A 19459-nucleotide genomic window follows, 5' to 3' on the forward strand; every position below is an offset into this window, starting at 1 on the left:
GTGACGCAGTTAGGCACTGCAGAAATTCACAATTCTCTTTGCACCAACTGCACACACATCTACAGGCACCCCGGATCAAGGCGGCAGCGTGAGGTAATCAGCAGACACCATCTGGTCAGTTTGGAAACTTGATCAATTAACATAATTTACAAAAACATCTGAACAGCTTTTCCACAAAACATGTGGGTTTATTTTTATTGAGACAAGATAGTCCTTCAGCAAAACACACAGATTGAAAACATTCGGCAGAGATCTCAGCAGGACCATGATCGCAGTGAACTCCAGTACCGGGAGCCCAGGCCAGAGGGCACTGAAGTGCTTGCTCAGAGCGAAACTAAGTCCCCCTACACTGGCATTCTGTAAGAAAAAAGCATCCAGTGCAGCAGGAAGGCAAGAGATGAGGCTGTGCTTAGCAGACACTCACAAAAGTGACACGTCTTTCAGGCGTAAGGACTGTAAAGGTAGATATTAAAGTCATGTATCAGAAATAGAATAGAGGTCTTTAAACAAAATACAAGGATACCTGTTGGGTTCGGTGCACACATTTAACAGCCATCCACTTCTGCTCCGAGCTGAACGGGTACTCCGCTTTCCGGATGTAGTCCTGCTGAAGGCCATCGAGGCCCATCTATACGCAACAACAAGTAGTCACGTGTTGAACAAGTGAAAGCCATAGTATGTCATTTTATTTACAAGGAAATCAGATAATAAAGTAATATCTCATTCTCTCAGGAAACATAAATCCCAAAACTATCAGGTTTCTCAATGTATCACGTACAGAATTTTAGAGATAAAACTAAGTCGTACAGATGAAAAAGTCACTGAGAAAACAACCTCTCTCCCCAGTACAGCTAACTTTTTAAAAAACGTATTTATCTGAAAAGGAGAGAGAGAAACTGGCCTATGTGTGGAGCCAGGAAGACCACCTGGAGGTGGCAGGACCTGCAGCACTTGATCCTCCACCCACTGCTTTCCTACCCGGAGCACATCAGCAGGAAACTGGCAGGAAGCACAAGAGGCAGAACTCAGATGGGCACTCCACCTCAGGTGGCATCCCAAGGGGTGACTTAACCTCTGCCCCCTAATACAAATTTTAACACTACAGTCACTTTTGAGAAGTTGATGAACAGGGGAAGGGCAAGACTAGAAAAACAAATTTCTCATGTTTTCATTTAGATCCTGGAAATACCAAAAACAATGCCATTTACTCATTTACTAATTTGTACTTATTAGTTAGCATACATAAAGTTTTTACACAATGATGTCCATATGCTGGGAGACAGGCTATTCCCTCATAATAAGAATTAGTCTGTAGTTTGCAAGAAATAAAGTTATAATAAACTTAATGCCTGGTTTCCAATAGGAAGTAAGAATATATATTAATCCTTCATTATTCAAAACCTCAAAATCAGTAAAACTGAAATTGATGGTCTTCCATCGCTCCCGAGGGTGACAGTTCATGGTCACAGAAGAGAGGCCAGGGCAGACACGTACCTTCATTGCAAGGGCGATCAAGGCGCCTTCTGTCGGCTTCCCCATCAGAGTGTTGTTTCGAATGACGGCATCATTGCACACGCAGCCCGCCTAGGAGAAAGCCAGCGACACCATGAACCCGCCACCTTGCCTATAGTCGGGAACAGACAGTGTTTGGAGAACCAAGCATTTACCTCAACAATTCGGCTAACAGCTGGATTATAGAACCCATGAACGACGTCACCGTCAACGATCACTTCTCCAAATTGATTATAGCCAACACCAGTGACCTGAGGGACAACATTACAGTCACAAGACATATGAGAGCCAAACCACAACAGCTATGAGTACTTTGCAGTATATGTCACAACACTGCTAAAGCGTACGCCTCGGAAAACCTGGAGACGCGCAGATTCCCACAATGTTAATCTAAAAAGATACCAGCTTCTACTTCAATAAACTATAAAAAGGTCAAGAGAACAGCCCATCTGCGTGAGCTTAAGTTTATAAAACATTACACTTCACGGGAAACTCATCTGCAAAGAACTAAAATATATTACCACATCTAATATTCAAAATAAACCTGTGGCTCAGACACAAGCAGATTCATTATGCAAATATGTAGGTTCAGAGGTTAGAGAGCAACCCTAGCCCTTGCCAGACCACCTTAACACAACATGCTACATGCCAGACCACCTTAACACAACATGCTACATGCCAGACCACCTTAACACAACATGCTACATGCCAGACCACCTTAACACAACATGCTACATGCTGCTTTTCAAGTGCAGAGGTGGAAACAAGACATACACTTATTCCATCTAGCAAGAACAAGCTCAGTCAAGCAAAAATTTCACAACAAAAATAATACAGTTTAAGAAGAGAACAATGGACAAATGTTAATGCTTGACATATAAAATGATGATCTCAAAACAAAAGAGAAACCAGTTTCCTGTCTTCCATGTCCAGATTGTGTAAGGACATGAAACCAACCCGAAGGACTCGCTAACAGCGCGGACATCCACCAGCGCAGCACTGCGTATCCCTGCCCTAAGTCTCCCGCAAAGGCCTGGGCAATCAGACATAACACACCCACGTCCTTGTTCTGCCAACTGCGCAATGCAAATCCCACTGTGCATGTCAGCTGTAAATTCATTCTAAACCTCTGTATCCACCATAAGTAGTGCTACCCGCATCCCAATCAAAAATCCTGCAATGAGTAGGAGGGTTAAGAGCCTGGGTTGGAATCAACAGCACAAAGAACCACACCACAGGGACAGACACTCAAAACACCGTGCATACACAACCTCGAAAACAACGCACGCCCTCATGTATCTATTCAAGTATTTACTACTGTGAATGGAAGCCCTGAGCTATCAGTACAGCTCCTGCTTTCGAATAATTCAGTCTCTAAGAGAAACAGGGGCCGGAAACCACTGGGACAAAGGCTTAGTGGGAGGGATGGAGACACAAGGATGGCACGCTGCAGTGCCAGTGCCAGGGCTGGGGCTGGGACCCAGAGGCAGAAGAGGGAGCACAGGGAGAGCCGCAGCAGAGGCTCCTCACTGGAGGGACTGTCAGTCTGAAAACATGTCACAGCCAGTGGATCCGGAGCCCAGAAACCAAAGGGCAATAACCGAGGCTGGAGAAGGAAACGCAACAAGGACAAAGCACGCAGCGACTTAGAGACCAGCGATTGCAATCTGGCTCTCCAAGGCCCCCCCGGAAGTGCGACGGGAACACCAGGAGGCAGGTGAGAAATGACTCAGGAGGCACTAAGGAAGCTGCTGTTAATGTGAGGGCTAGCAAAGCTACTCGGGAGACTCAAGCTGGCAAGATCTGGGGAAGGAGGGCTAACGAAAAGGCAGGAATCAGGAATTTCTACATTAAACAAGCACATGTAATAGAAAAAACTGCTAATCCACAGGTCTTTCACAGGAATGACATTGAAATCATTTAAGACTGTTCAACACTAGAGGTATATTATTTTAAAACAAAACAAACTAAAGAGTACCTCAGCATGTAGACCCTCTGAAGTGAATATGTGTGTTACAGTCATTTCGTTCTTTGTCAATGTGCCAGTTTTGTCTGAGCAAATCACATTACAGCAGCCTAAAGAGGAAATCATCACACGTCACCACAGGGCCAGGGCTCTCTTAGGAAACAAAGCAAGGACTCATGAAACCTCGTCCCACTTCTCTCAGCTTGGTAGAACTCAAGCTTAGCAGTGATTTTAGATTAACTTCTCTTCATGCTTGAGTCAACATAAAGTAAAGCTTCTGAAATTAAACATAAAAATTGGATTTTATGTAATAAATTTTCTACAAAGTTTGGAGGTTACTCTATTATAAACAAATGCCTGCAACTTCTTCAGCAAGGATTTTTCAAGGTATTTCACTTCCTCAATATTAAAACTGAACATTAAAAAAAAAACAGTTTCACAATTATTGCAAAAATACAGTACAATATAACTATTGTTTACTTACTCCATTATAGGCATATTCAATTCAAAGGTAGCATCTGGGAATAGCAATTATCATCACTTCATTGCAATGTCAAAAGAAAAAAATTCTATTAATTTTACCCCATAGTTTAATCTATTGTATGGATTTTTAATTTGATTTAAGCAACAGAATATTCAAGGCAGAATGATTTTTTTTATAAAATCCTGCCTGTAAAGGCAAATTTTTCACTGCTTCTAGTTGTTTAAACCATATCCAAATTTGCCACAGGCCAAATATCATTAGGTTACCTCCAAAACAAAAAACCGTAAACTGCTGACACGAGTTACCTCAGCGTCTTTGCTTGTGCTTGCCACAGACTTACCCAGGGTTTCAACAATAGGCAGTTTTTTCACAATGGCCCTTTTCTTCACCATTCTCATAACCCCAAGGGCCAGTGTCACGGTGACCACAATGGGGAGACCTTCAGGAATTGCTGCTACAGCCAAACTGGAACCAAACACACACACAACAGTAAAATCCCAGCTAAGCAGTAGCCACTGACGTGGACGGCACACTAGTTAAAATAAAGCCTGACAGAATGCAAAAGTGATACTGTCAAGTGCCAACAAAATAAAGGAACGTGGAGAGTCATTTACTGCACACACACTGTCACACTAAGCGGTGCTGACGTCAAACTGCCTTTGTTTTTACTCATGGTTTCACTTCTAGTTGTTGAACACTAGGCTACTCATTAATCCATCTATGAAGGTAAGCTTACCCTATAAAGTATACAAAATAACACAGTTGAGAAAAAACTTACATATCAATATGTTCATATCAGTACTATTTCCAGCAACCAAAAGATGGAAGCAGACCAAATACACAACCGAAGAAGGTACAGTTGTGGTATCCACACACTGGAATAGCATTTAGCTATATAAAAAGCAATCAAATGCTGGTGGCCAGCAGTGTGGTACAGTAAGCTAAGCCTCCACCTAAACCAGCTCCCTATTTATGACCTGGGAAAGCAGCAGAAGACAGCCCAAGTACTTGAGGCTCGTGCGTCCATGAGGGAGACCTGGAAGAAATTCTAAGCTCCTGGCTTCGGATTGGCCCAGGTCTGGCCATCTGGCCAGTGGGGAGTGAACTAGCAGATGGAAGATCTTTGTTTCGCCTTCTAGGTAATACTGTCTTTCAAATAAAATTAAAATACTTAAAAAGGGATGAAGCACTAATACATGGATTAACAGGGAAAACACACTAGAACAGGAAGGCAGACACGAAATGCCATGTCAGCCAAGGCGGGAAAGGGAAGGAAGGTGACAAGGACCGCCTCGTGGTGCCGGAAGCATCGTGGGGTTGCAAGTGGCCATGGTGAGCCCCGGGATATACCTAATCCCACTGAACTGCACACTGGGAAATGGAAACTTTTATTTCATCAAAAATTGATCTCATCACATCCCTTCATCACTTACAAACATGGAAGTTTCATTTCAGTACTAGTCTAAGTATCAGCTCTCCACTTTAATCCACACAAGACACAAACATTCCTGCCCCCATTCTGCCCTGACCTTGCTGATACTCTTCTTCATTTTTATCAACTATTTTTTCCATTACTAAGATCTATTTAGTGTCACTAAAATCCTCTTATGCAATCATACCACAGCCTTAATCATCGAGGTTTCCATGCTTTGTTTAGAGTGTGGCTGAAATGGAAACAATGGGTGAACAAAGCGCAATCAGCAGTCATGGGGTAGGGCGTCGGACAGGGTCTCACTCACACTCCCTCCTCTCCCAGGTTACTTGAAGACAAGCTTCCTAGCTCTAATGGCCAGGCTGCTCCAACACTGCCATGAACCCCCACTGTACCCAAAAAAAACCACAAGTATCATCATTTGTAATCTACATAAAATGAACATTTTCAATATTTCAATTTGCCATTCAGACCATTCATTAATTTAGAATTTATTAAAAACGGCAATAGAAATTTTCAATTAATTCAAACAATACTATTCTTGGATTTGAAGGTTACATATGTATCTGACATGAAACTCCTGGCTTCAGGCTCTAGACTGGCTCAGCTCCAGCTGTTACAGCTGCTTAGTGAACCAGCAGATGGAAGATCTTTGTCTCTTTCCTCTCTCTGTAAATCTGCCTTTTTAGTAAAAATAAACAAACCTTAAACAAACAAACACCCATTCCTCCCCACCCCCCTACAACAGGCAGAAGTGAGCTTAGTCAAAGCTGGGGGCCAGGAGCTTCATTCAAACCTCCTGTGGGCTGAGGATCCCAAGGACTTGGGCTATCCTCCACTGCTGTCCCAGGCCATAAAGAGCAGAGCTGCAATGGAAGTGGAGCAGCTGGGACGCGATCCAGCACACATATGGAATGCCAGCACCACAGGGTGGAGGATTAGCCTGCTGGGCCACAGTCAGTCCCCCCAAAATAAGTAAATCTTTAAAAAAAGGAGTTTAGGTAAGCTGTCTATTTTGAAAAATTATGTATCAATTTCATAATTATTTCAGCAAAATAACTTTCTGTCCCAGGAAATTTTCTCAAATACCTTCATATTCTTATGCATTCATATGTAATTTAAACTATGTCTATTAGAGACATAAGAGAGACATCATTTATAAACAAAGTACTCGAACTTACCTCACACTAATAGTAAACATTTCCAGGATGTCTTTTCCTAGTAACCAGCCAACCAACATGATTATACCTGAAACAAAACCAAACAGCTCTTTTTCTCTTTTCTACAAAATCACCCAGAAGGGACAAAACAAGCCTAAGGCAACCAAGAGGTCCCTTGACCCAAAAATCAAAGCTTACCAGTTCACAATGACAAGGTCTTTATAAGGTCTATTCAGCAGAGGAATATAAAGTTAACATCGTTTAAAGTCCACGCTGTGAAAGTGCCCAGTTCTACCTTTAACTGCCACCTGCCGCACCCGCCCCTGAACGCTGCCAGCTTAAGAGCAGATCACTAGCAACGTCACACAACGGGGCAAGGGAGACCGCGAGAGGAAAGCCCAACTCCCGCGCTCCCTCGCACCTTCTCAAAGCCAAGAACCACACCTCTCAGTCTGTGCTGCGCAAGGAGGAACATTCAAGAACTTGGCTCACAGTGGTGTACCTCACTTTACCTACCTAAAGATGTATTTAAAACTTATCGCTGTCTGAGCATTTAAATGATTTAAAAAGCAATTAATGTAAGGCCATCCTTGGTTTTATATTTAAAGTTGAATACTTAAAAAGAATGCCCACCCATACCAGTCTGTGGCTAAGCCTCTGTCTGGTTCAAGACACGCTGCTCCATGTCCAGTGCAGCTTCTGGTGAGGTTCCTGGCAAGGGACGAGTGCCTGGGTCCCTACACCCATGGGCGAGGCCTGGGCTTTGGCTGAGCCCCTGCCTCAGCTGTTGTACCCACTCGGACATCTAACCAGAGGACAGAGAATCAAGATCAAGACCAAAATCTCTCTCTCTCCTCCTTCTTCCTCTGCCACTCAAGTAAATCAAAAATAAATCAAAAGAGAGACAGAGAGAGAGAGAACAGGGGGCAAGGAGTATACCACACCAGGTGTATGTTAAAAAAAAAACAGAGAATCTTCTTTCTACTATAAAGTAAGAATTCAGCTGGTGATCCTTTAAGACATGCCAAAGTTATACTAATAAATTATACCCAGTGAACTATACAAGAAGTCAGCAAACTAATCACGTATGGCCTCCAGCCTTTTGCATAAAGTATGTTGGAATACAGTGATACCCAAATGTATACCTAATACTTATAGTTGCTTTCATGTTAGCATAGAATTAGCTAAGCATCAATGACACTACGAACCGAAAGAGCTTAAAATACTTGTTACTGGCCCTTATCAAAAAAAGAAAGAAAGAAAAAGGAAAAGAAAGGAAAAATGAAAAAGGAAAGGGATGGAAAGGAAAGACAGTAAGAAAATAAAATGTTTGCCCTTTATCTGGACCTTGAGTCTCAACTTACCCTACTCCTTATTACCCTAATAATAAAAATCATTATACTAATATCAAATCACAAACATGAAGTCAAAGCTTATTTATTATTAAATTTGATATGATTTTATTGGCTTTAATAATACAGCAATTACTACAAACTACAGAAAGTACTTGGCTAGAATTTCCTGAAACTTATGAAACTGTCTATATTTCAATAGCAATAATCAAACAAAAGGAGCCACAAGAGATAAAATCAACTATCTTCCCATCTTCTACCTCATATTTACGTTAGACCATTGTAATCCCAAAAGTGGCTAAAGAGATAATGTTTAAGGAATTATTTTGTTAAAATTATGTAATGGAAATACTGCCTTTACGTTGTGTTACTAACTTTTAAACTCTAAGCTCGACAGAATAACTAACATGGAAGAATTAAAAGAGAGAAGACTCCTAATTAGTGCATGCGTACAATGTATGACAAGACGCCACCTCACTGAGTGAGGAACGGATCACAGAACCCATGGCACTGGAGCAATGGAGCTTTTTGTGATTAACTTAAAAAAGACTAATTCTAGCTCCTGCAAGTCATGTATTAAAATAAATTTTAAACAACGCTGTTATAAACACAGGAGCGGGAGAGACCCCGGGGACAGCAGCAGTGCGGAAGCGGCCACCAGAGTGAGCGGCAGGTGCTCAGACTCAGCCAGGCGCACGTCTCCATCACACAGACCTCCCTTGGAGGTAATTAAAATAAATGTTTATAATTCAAGCAATAAAATGTCTGATAACACAGTTATATAAAAGCCATTATAAGAAAAAATAGCAAGCCATTAAAAAGAAATAAAAAGAACATACATCTGACAAAGCATTTTGTTTCCTGAATAATGAAATGTGAAATAAGAAGTCTTTTTTTCAAGATGGCCCAAAATTGTTATGTTTCATGTCTACATTTCAACTCAGTAATTTATTCAAAGAATGTTTCCAAAAGACGTAAGTGTTTATTACAGGTAATTAGCAATGAAGAATTATTTATGAGTTAAAAATTCAAAAAAATACATAAATGTCTAACAGATGGCTAATTTGATGTATTTTTTCAAAGAATGGAATATCATACAACTTCTAAATTTGTTTCAGGTAAGCATTTATTTAATGAAAACACGTTCATGATAGTATATTTTAAACAAAAAAAGTTGGCCACTAAACAATAGTATCAGATTTTTGTTGGAGATTATAGGACAAATACTAAAATGGTCACAGAAATGAAGATTATTAAAAAAACAGACTTCTATTTTTTTCCTTGTGGAAAAGGACAATGAATGGGAAGGTTGGTTTTATAATAAAAGAGGCTTTAAAAGTAAATCAAATTCAATAGGATTATAATAACTTTATCTTTCTCACTGAAATAAAAAAGAGTAAGTCCAATACCAAACGAAGCATCAACACACTACTCGTGCCTTACCTATTATCCCGAAGGAGTAGAACGAGAGCTGCTTGCCCAGGAGGTCCATGCTCTTCTGCAAGGGAGTCTTTGGTGCCTTGACAAAGTGAACAATGCCACCACCATCACTGACACGAACAACTCCCCAGGTGCAAGGGGCTCTGACGCTCCTCACACACCCATGTCAAAGCCTTCGGTAAATAAACACCACCACCTCCCCTTAGAAAACTGAGGCTTTGGCAATGCCCAAGTCACAGGTAGAAAATCAAAAATAACTAAATTTTAAAGGTAAAAACAGAATCGGTAACCAAAAACATTTTCTTATAAACATCCGGTCTCCTCATGCCTCGGCTTTGGGACAGCATCCCTCCTCCTTGGCATCAGCTCCCAGAGCCCCACATTCACTGGCTGCTCCCTCACTTGGTGCAATCACAGCATGCCAAGAAGCCATGGACATTGCCGATCCTCCTTAGCCACCCTCTACCACCAAGCTTCTAGGCATGGATTTCCACATTGTACCACAGACTGGGGTCTAGAAAGCTACCTAAGCAATGTGGAAAATTTAGAGGAAATATGACATCTATGAAATGAAACATCCTCATTTGAAGCACAAGAAAAACACATATCCTTAACCAAAACTATCTTCTAGCTTATACTGCTTGGCTACCATGGTTTCCCTATACCTGGGATCAGGTATGGTTGCAAATTTTGGTTTCTACCAAAATGTTCTAAGGTAGAATATATGAAATAATAATCCTTACAAATAATGACAAACTAATTTCGACACAGAGTAAAATGTTTAAATCAGCTATAAACATTTTTCTCTTATAAATCACATACAGAAAGGTTAAAAATTTGATGCGTATTCAGGTCCTTCCAATGACAGACTTTCCAATTATGCTTCCCAGCAGACAACTGAACGATACTCTGAATGACTGCTGCTTTCAAACACACACACACACACACACACACAACACCAGTATTTCGCCTTCTACTCACAACAGAGAATGTCAGATTTTACACAAGTATACACATCATTAACATACAAATACTCACCTCTTCTGCTTGCATCATTTTAAAAACTTCCCCAAATTCAGAATTTTCTCCTGTTCCAATGACAATACCCTGAGGGGAAAAAAAAAACATATATTCATTGAGATATAACTATCTTTTTCAATCCAGAAATAAAACACGTACACACATACACACAAACTTTCCTGGGCCTTGCACGGTGACCTAGTAGCTAGTCTTGCCTTGCATGCACTGGGATCCCATATGGGCACTGGTTCATATCCCAGCTGCTCCATTTCCCATCTAGCTCCCTGCCTATGGCCTGGGAAAGCAGTGAAGGATGGCCCAAAGCCTCAGGATCCTGCACCTGCACGGGAGACCCAGAGGAAGCTCCTGGCTCCTGACTTCGGTTCGCCTCAAGTCCGGCTGTTGAGGCCACTTGGAGGTGAACCAGCGGATGAAAGATCTTTCTCTCTGTCTCTCTGTAAATCTGCCTTTCTAATAAAATACATTTCCAAAAAAAAAAAAAACTTTTCCCTCTTTTTTTTCAGTCTTACCTACAATGAACAGACCTAGCAAACAATCCAAGAATCCCTCATCAAATTTCCTTCAGGCTACTAACTTTAAAACATTTTAACTCTTATAACACAAACTTTGGACACATTCCATTAACCATACTGCTAAATTCTGGCCAGGGTCTATTTCTGCCTATATTTCTAAAATTTGAATCTCTCTCAATACAAATTTTTAATATGTTCTTTCTTCCCCCATAAGCTATAGAACAGTACATCTATACTGGTAAACTAGGAGAATTCAAGAAACGAAGTATTTTCAATTGGTCAACAGGTGAATTTGCAGTCAGAACACTATAAGCTAAATATCATACTAACTCAATTAAAATTTTATTTAAGTTCTATTTAATTTTTCATTTTACTAAATTCTATTTAATTATAAATAAATTAAAAATTCAACATATCCATGAACCACATCTTAAAAAAGGAACAAATATGAAGAATGGTTTTCTAACAAATGGCAGAACTACGGATATATCATATCCTGTATGCTAATATTTCAGGGATACAGGCTATCTTCAATCTTACAAATAGCTCTAAAGAGATTCAATTTTGTGTTGTCATAAATTCTTAATAAAATAATAAAATATACACGCACACAAATAAAACCCTAGCAAAAAAGAACTAAGGAAACAGATTGAATCAGAGGAACTGCTTCTTTTTCCAAAGCAGGAATGCTGTTACCTTTGCTTTGCCACACCTGACCAGAGTTCCCATGAAGGCGATGTTGCTTCTGGATGCCAGAGCCCCATTAGCCGCAGCCGGCTGAGGGGCTGTGACTTTGGAACAAGGGGTTGTCTCTCCGGTCAAGCTGGATTCATCGATGGAAAGATCCACAGCCTAGGGAACACAGCACAGCTCATCAATACAGGATCTCAAAAGTTCATAATCAGCATTTTTTCAGATCTTCTCTACTGATTATATTGTGTCCACTACACTAGCAGAAGACCACAGCGCAATCATATTTCCAAAGGAAGTTAACAAGTAATAGAATTAGAGGCATGTAAAATAGAGACCACATGAACCTAAAATTCAAAACACAATCAGGAAAACACAGACATTAGCTGAGACTCAATCTTTGGAGAAAACCCACTTTTGAAGACAAAACATTGTTTCTTGTTTCTTACTGTTGCCATGACCCTAAAATTATGGAAACTACATAATTTCCATAAATTAAAACCATGATTAAAACCAATCAAGAAAGAAATAACTGAGTAAAGAGCAAAAAAGATTGTCAGACAGAAATCAGTGTCATTTTCAGCTGTTTTCATTTCTTTCTACACATCCTTACGTTTATTCCAAAATAACAACCTAAAACACTTCTGCATGGATACAAGTATCTGATGTTCCAACTCTGCAACTGGAGTTCACCCATGGGAACACACTAGGAAGCCAGCAGTGTGGCCTGTGTCTCCAAGTACACCCACGGACAGCATCTTCAAAGCAAGACAACAGGATAAACGAGACACACACAGAAGGGGTAAGAGCCATTTTAAAATAATGACTTAAGAAGCAGCTTCCCCCTACTGTCATGCTTTTCAAAGCCTTCACCACACCAGTGGAATCACTTCAGCAAGAACAGGAACGCAGCAGCAGGGTTTGCAAAGCCTGCAGAAGCGGCAGGCCCGCCACCATCCTAACCAGGGCTGAGGAAAGTCAGAGGACACGCACACTCAAGTCTGAAAGGCAGTATGTCTGCCAGTCTAACTCATTCCATTTTGGACACCCTTTGCGAAGCTAGGAACTAGTTTATAATGTTACTCTTCTGGCAGATTTATTCACTCATCCAACAAATATTTACTGCCTTAGCTAGGTACAAGGCACTGGCTCTAATCCTGGAAAGGAACAGGCTAAGGAAGTATTACAGGAAATGACTGGGCAGTTTCACTATTTAAACTTCTTAACTCACAGCTCACATTATATACAAAGTACTCCAAACTGGAGTCACATCTTCTTTACGAACAGGAGTATCCTAAATCATTTCAGATAAAATAATTACAAAAAGTGGCTCATTGTTACTTCTTCCTCCCTATCCCCTATGTTCATTTAACACACGGTCTTTATTCTTGATGTGTGGCCTAAGTGTTGAGTCATAGGGCCAAGAGGGTATGGTATGCTGTGTTGCTAAGTACTACACCTGTATTCAATGCACTGCCAGCTTCAGATCTTACCAACTTGCAAAGGGTTTACTGAGATGCCACCACACTGTAACTCAAGAAGCACGTGCACAGGAAGGAATATTCAGTTCTGAACGTTACTATCTCACTGTCTTCCCTACCCAACTTTGTCCAATACTAATTTTCAATCATCAACCACTAAAGCCATATCGTCTAAGCCATTCTAAGATCTCACTCAAAATCCATTCTCTAAATTTCCATACCTATTCTCTGAACTTCTTTCACGCAAGTACTAAGTTTTATCACACTTAGTAATTTGTGAACACATACAAACATGCTCCCAAATCACAAGAACTATATCACACACAGTGAATACTATGTCTCCTACAGTGCCTGGAACACAAGTTTCCATAAAAATCTGCTGATACCTGAAGAGATATTGCAAAAGACGTTATAGTACCGATATGTCAAAATAGGAAAAAAACTAAATACCAAATGTTTCAAATCAACTAGGTTAATCCTTAGAACTGATGCTTAACATCCAAATATTCTCTTAAAAGACCCAACTCACCTCAAACAAGCGTAAGTCGGCAGGAACTCTGTCACCGACAGACAGACAGACGGTGTCGCCTGGAACCAAGTCTCGGGCAAGCGTATGCTCCAGTTTGCCTTCACGTACACTACAACATGAGACAGAAACAACCGTGGGTTGCAAATGAAACCCACATCACTCATCCGAGAGAGGGATCACTGTGGTCTTATTAAGATAACCAGATGATAGAAAATCACTGGAAAACCTTATTATTCAGGGCCAGTACAATGGTCCAACAGGCTGATTCCCCGCTTGCAACTGCCAGCATCCCATTTGGGTGCCGCTTTGTGTCCCAGCTGCTCCACTGCCCAGCCAGCTCCCTGTTTATGACCTGGGAAAGCAGCAGACGACATTTCAAAGCCTTGGGACCCTGGACCCATGTGGAGACCCAGAGGAAGCTCCTGGCTTCAGATTGGCTCAGCTCTGGCCACTGTGGCCATTTGAGAAATAAACCAGTGGATAGAAAAACTTTATCACTCTCTCTGTACGTATATACATATGAACATATGTATGTATACACACACACACACATATATATAAACTTCTTTCCAAAGTAAATCTTTAAAAAACAAATTGTTCAAATACAAAATGTGAAAACTGAAGCAGTTTTCTGAATCAAGAGGGTGCTACATCACAGACAACGCTCTGCATAACCACAAAGATACTTGCTGAATAAATCCACGCCCACACATCAACACTATCAACATTAGAGCTTAAAGCTCTGGGGTTTGCACTGTGGTGCAGCGGGTTAAGCCACTGCTGACAGTGATAGAATGCCACATGACATCCTGGTTTTTCACTAAGGCTTGAGTCCTGGCTATTCCACCTTCAGTGCAGCTCCCCATTAACGTGCCTGGGAAAGCAGTGGAACATGTCCCGAGTGCCTGCATCCCCACTGTCCATATGGCAGATCTAGATGGGAACTTTCAGCAGTCCTTTGGAAAGTGAACCAGAGGATGGAAGATCCCCGTCTCTTTCTCTGCCTTTCAAATAATCAAATAAATCTTACTAGACTTACAGTTAGTAGTGCAATTTTTGCTACATTCATCAGAGCATAATTTTTCATATCAACAGCTTCATCCAATGTTTTAAGTTTTCTTTTTTATTTGAGAGCATTACAGAGTGCGGGAGACAGAAGTTTTTCCATTTGTTGGTTCACTCCAAAGTGGCCACAAAAGCCAGGGGCGAGTTCGGCCAAGGACACCAATGCGAGAAGCAGGTGCCTAACTCCTAGGCTAACGCCCATGTCCCCAACTTGGACTCTACAGGATAAACCTGCATCAAAAAATGTAAAAAGGATCATACCAGTGGCACTCTGGTGGTACAAGTTTACTCAATTCTTCGAGAGATTTTTCTGAACGGTATTCCTATTAAAAAAAGTTCATGTTAAACGCATATAAAGAAATGTAAAGGTGTATTCTGCCACAGATATTCCATTTCAACTTAAATATTACCTTTAATCATTATTTTAAGATTTCCCCAAGTCTTACTTTTTCCTTTTCTTGTGCTTATATCTTTAACTATAAAACTTGTGTTTTATTCTAAAATGTTATTATATGTATTTCAGATTTCATACTTTGATATTCAATAACCTCATGTTATTTGGAACATGAAAACTGAACAGCGTGCCGAGCATGTAACGGAGTCATTCATGTTAAGATCAATGCCTTATAAGAAAAATAACTTTACATGTGCCATTTGATGCCAGTGGCATCACATGCGCCCTTAGCCCATGCTCACTGCAGAGCTCTGCTGAGCAAGAACACTGAGCCATGGCTCACTGCACCCTGACACACACTTCCCATCAACCTGAACCTTCTGAACAGGAAACTTGTAGAAGCCCTGATTATTAAGTTACAACACACAACACCTCACTATGCTTCCGTTAGCAGTGCTGCTTTGTGCAACAACACTACTCACAGTCACTCAAACACTAATCTTACAATTCCCACTAGCACGCACTGCAGGGTCCTGAAGTGGCATTCTTCCTGGGGCAGTTCTAACGAATGAGACCTACCGCCACTGGGAAGCAGAGTGCAAATACTGCCCACTCTGTTCTTTCCCATGCGACTTGCTAACATGGTTCTTGACATTATTCCTGCACTATTCGGTGAAGATTTTACACAGGTTTCTCTTCACTGCTTGACCTGCTCTTTCTGTGGCTCTGAGGGCGGCAAGGTTTACCCCCAATCAGAACACTCCTGTGAAAGCCGAGGACATGCGCAGTAGCAGTCAGAGAAGCACCCTAACGCCCCACGTCCACATGAAGCAGGCCAGCAGTTCCGTCCACAAGCGCACCATTCAGCAAAGGGACCAATCATGGAAGTCGGTGGGTGCCTCACATGTGGCTCTGTCAACCCAACGCTTTGATCCTGCACGCTTTTTGTTTCATCTAAACTTAACTCTAGTAGGTATTCAGACACAACAGTGTGACAAAATCACAAACTTTGGCCCAGACATTTTTTGATTAGAAAAATGTCTTGATTGGGGGTTTTTGCTTCTACTTCTCATCTGGTGCAATTTTGCTGCCCATTATCAAGCAGAAACCTAATTTTCCTTCTCCTCACAAGTTGCTCAGAGCAGTGTCTTAGTCCATCAACCTCCGCGGAGAGCTGTTTATGTCTGCAATCACCTCAAGACAGAGAGATCGCTGCGGCGGGCACTACAGCTCCGCAGGAACTACCCAGCTCACTACGAGACACCTTCATTTTTCTTTAAGTAATAAACTAATACAACATCTGTATATTGGCTAAATAGGTCACTTACTCACCTGAACAAAGGCAACTGTAACAACAATAAGTATTGCCTAAATAAAAGAAAGAAGTATTAATCAGGCATTCACTTAAAAATGACTGCTACCCATTTTATTCTTCTGATGATCCCCAGCCCTAAGCTAAAATCCTAAACGCTGAGGAACCCCAACAAGTCCACATCCCCCACAGGCATGCAAGCAGCCAGGCTACCATGCCGGATGCTCCGTGCGCTCAGCCCGCTCAGCCAGGGACGGGCCTCATCCATGTGAACCTCACCGACTAATACGTGTCACGCTGGAGAGCTGCACAATTAGCTCTGTATCTCCACCTATTCATCTAAAAGCTTTTTTAAAAATTACATGTTAACACCAACTTTTTCTCTGAAAAATGTATTTTCCAGGAAAAACTGAGAAAGGCGACAATGTTTTAAATTTTCCAATTTTAATACAAAGCTGGTATTCTATCTGCTACACAGCACAGCTCAGGCCAAAGCAAACAAGGACGAGCAAGCCTGAGAGAGAACACAGCTGCACAGGGAGCCTGACCAGCCACAGCACCTCCAGGTGACACTCACCCTGGACCAGAACCCAGAACTGTGTCCAAACTAAAATTCATTCATCTACCTTTCATTTTAAATGGAACCCTTAAACCTACAGATTTGGTGACACTACTCATTTGGAAAACATGGGTTGTCCCTGGGTTATTCAAATTATGCAAAAGTAAACACATTTCTAAACAGTTTAAAAGAAAAACCACATTTGCTGAACTCACTACTGATCACCAGAATAAAGTCTTAAATACTGCGAAGCTATCCGGAGCTCATTCAGTTAGCAGGTAAAACGCTCAGAACGCCTGGACACTATCTTAGCAACAGATTCGGTCAGTTGTTTTCTTTGATCTGACAGGCTCCTTTTACTCACTTTCAAAACAAATGCTGCTACTTAGCAAAACCTTAATCATCACAGCGCGTTCTAGCAGCCATGCTTTCAGGCCGCAGGTCAGTTACAATACCCTTGCGACAACAACTGTGACCTCAGTGTGCTGAGGAGCGTTTTGATGCCATGCCCATCTGGTACACACACTGAAGAGACATGCATGTACTCCAGGACCACCGCAGCCAGCCTGCCAGGAGCACGCCTAACAGCAACTCCAGAGGACAGGATGCCCCTCGGAGTCTGCAGGCAGGAGTCACCGCAATGCGACTCCACGGCGACAGCCACTGCGGTCTTTTAATCAGTGCACTTTTGCTTTAAATGTTTGCAACTGCTACAAATTTTTTTTTACTATAATGAAACAGAAAGCATGAAAAAAAAAACATTCAATCAAAACTAGAATCACCTAGCTGGAAAGAATAAAAATCATGAACAATATATATATATATATAGTGTGTGCACTACCAAAGAATATTTTTAAGTTCACACACCAGGCTTCAGTTTATGTTCATCAAAATATACTGTCATCTGGAAGTAAAATAAATTTAAATTTAAATTTTAAGTAGTCTATATCTGTAAAACTGCTAGATTGTCAAATATTCATGTTTGCCAATCACAGACCCTTGATTACTATTTTTAATTACTATACCCCAAAACAGAATGTGATTAATAACAAAAAAACTCTGAGGGCATTTCTCAATTCCGTTCCCAAAACAAAAGCAAATCCCAATTTATGTGCTGTATCCACAGATGACCTTCTTACCACAGTGATACTGACGGCATCATCAAACTGATGCATTAAGACGCTGATGACTGCAGAAGCCAGAAGCAGCATGATAAGGGGGTTTTTAAACTGAAAGGAAAAACAAACATACTTTTTGTGTAAGGTCACAACTGTTGGTGTATCTTAGCAAAAGCTTTGTTAAAAAAGCCATGAGCATGATTACAAACGAGTCTTCGTTTGGCTTACTTCATGTATCTCTTCAAATTAACAATAAAAGGTCTACAGTAAACTATATTCAAACACTTCAATACAATTCCACAATATGCAACACGGAGCAGGGCCAACAAGCTCCTAATGCTACTGAATTAGAGTTCTACACTTGAATCCAGCTCCTGGCACCTATGTGCCAATCTCATCTTTTTAAGTCCCAGGTTCCTCAGTTGATAAAATGGAATTTTCCTGCCAAGGAATTTGTGAGAATTAACTAAGACGTGTAGTAGCTGTGGATGTGTGGCGCACACATCAAGTCACTGGCATGACACCAACATGCTGTGGTTAGAGCCGGTTCCCGGCCCAGCTGCTCTGCTTCCGACACAGCTTCCTCCAACAAGCCAGACACAAGCTGACAGCCCAAGTGCTGAGGCCCCAGCTCTCCCTGTGGGGGAAGGAGATGCAGCTTCAGGCTCCTGGCTCCTGCCTGCACAGCCATTAGGGGTGGGGCACTGACAGGGCAAACCAGCAAAAGGAAAGTTTGTCTCCTTTACTCTGTGTCATGTTTTCAAATTAATTAAATGAATCTTAAAAGAAAAGCAATTATATCTAGGTACCAGAAAGAAATCACAAAATATTATTCAGCTGTTGCCTGCTAACATCGCCCCAACAAGGTCTTTATTCTCCCCTAAAGATGCAGTGCCCCCGTCAGAAGGTGTCACTCGCTATGGGCAGGCACACTCTCCGACACGTCCCACCGACGCTGCTAAGCCTGGTTGGTACAGCACTGCTCAACTGTTAGAGAAATCCCAGAGCAGCAGCTTTGGCTCTGGTGCCAGCGTAAGGCAAAACTCCAAAGCATTCCGCCCGGTGATCCATCAAACCCCTGCTCCTGGGTCAATCTCTTATAAACTAGGTTACTGCTTTCTGAACTTATCAGCGGAAATGCAGCAAATATGAGGACACACTGCGGACATTTGGTACAGCAGTGGGAAACCACTCAGGACAGCCACGCTCCATCAGCAGAGGGCCTACGTTCCAGGCTGCTCCACTTCCAATTCCAGCTTCCTGCTTTCCAGCTTCCCTGTTCCCTGGGAAGCGGCAGGTAGAGATTCACGTGGCCAGGTCACTGCACCCACACAGGAGAACTGAGTCCTGGGTTTCCAGACATGCAGGAAGTGAGCCAGCACTAACAAAACGTCTCTCAAACTTAAAAAAGA

The 19459-nt window shown here is 41.6% G+C and overlaps 1 protein-coding gene across 4 annotated transcripts in view; it reads right to left on the reverse strand.

The window, feature by feature from the left end:
- The window catches only part of ATP2C1 (ATPase secretory pathway Ca2+ transporting 1), an 87587-nt gene that overhangs the window by 28718 nt on the left and 39410 nt on the right, over nt 1-19459 (reverse strand). For all 4 annotated transcript variants that reach the window (XM_040962965.1, XM_040962937.1, XM_040962946.1 and 1 more), the window contains 13 exons: nt 18069-18158; nt 16391-16426; nt 14926-14987; nt 13600-13708; nt 11596-11751; nt 10385-10453; nt 9350-9425; nt 6576-6642; nt 4303-4427; nt 3491-3588; nt 1668-1763; nt 1495-1584; nt 524-628 (listed from right to left, as the gene is read on the reverse strand). In XM_040962965.1, the coding sequence (XP_040818899.1) occupies nt 524-628; nt 1495-1584; nt 1668-1763; nt 3491-3588; nt 4303-4427; nt 6576-6642; nt 9350-9425; nt 10385-10453; nt 11596-11751; nt 13600-13708; nt 14926-14987; nt 16391-16426; nt 18069-18158 (1179 nt within the window). The remainder of the gene's footprint in view (nt 1-523; nt 629-1494; nt 1585-1667; nt 1764-3490; nt 3589-4302; nt 4428-6575; nt 6643-9349; nt 9426-10384; nt 10454-11595; nt 11752-13599; nt 13709-14925; nt 14988-16390; nt 16427-18068; nt 18159-19459) is intronic.

The sequence above is a fragment of the Ochotona curzoniae genome, unplaced genomic scaffold (genome assembly GCF_017591425.1).
Source record: "Ochotona curzoniae isolate NIBS_2020 unplaced genomic scaffold, NIBS_Ocur_1.0 contig_1302, whole genome shotgun sequence".
Lineage (NCBI taxonomy): Eukaryota > Metazoa > Chordata > Mammalia > Lagomorpha > Ochotonidae > Ochotona > Ochotona curzoniae.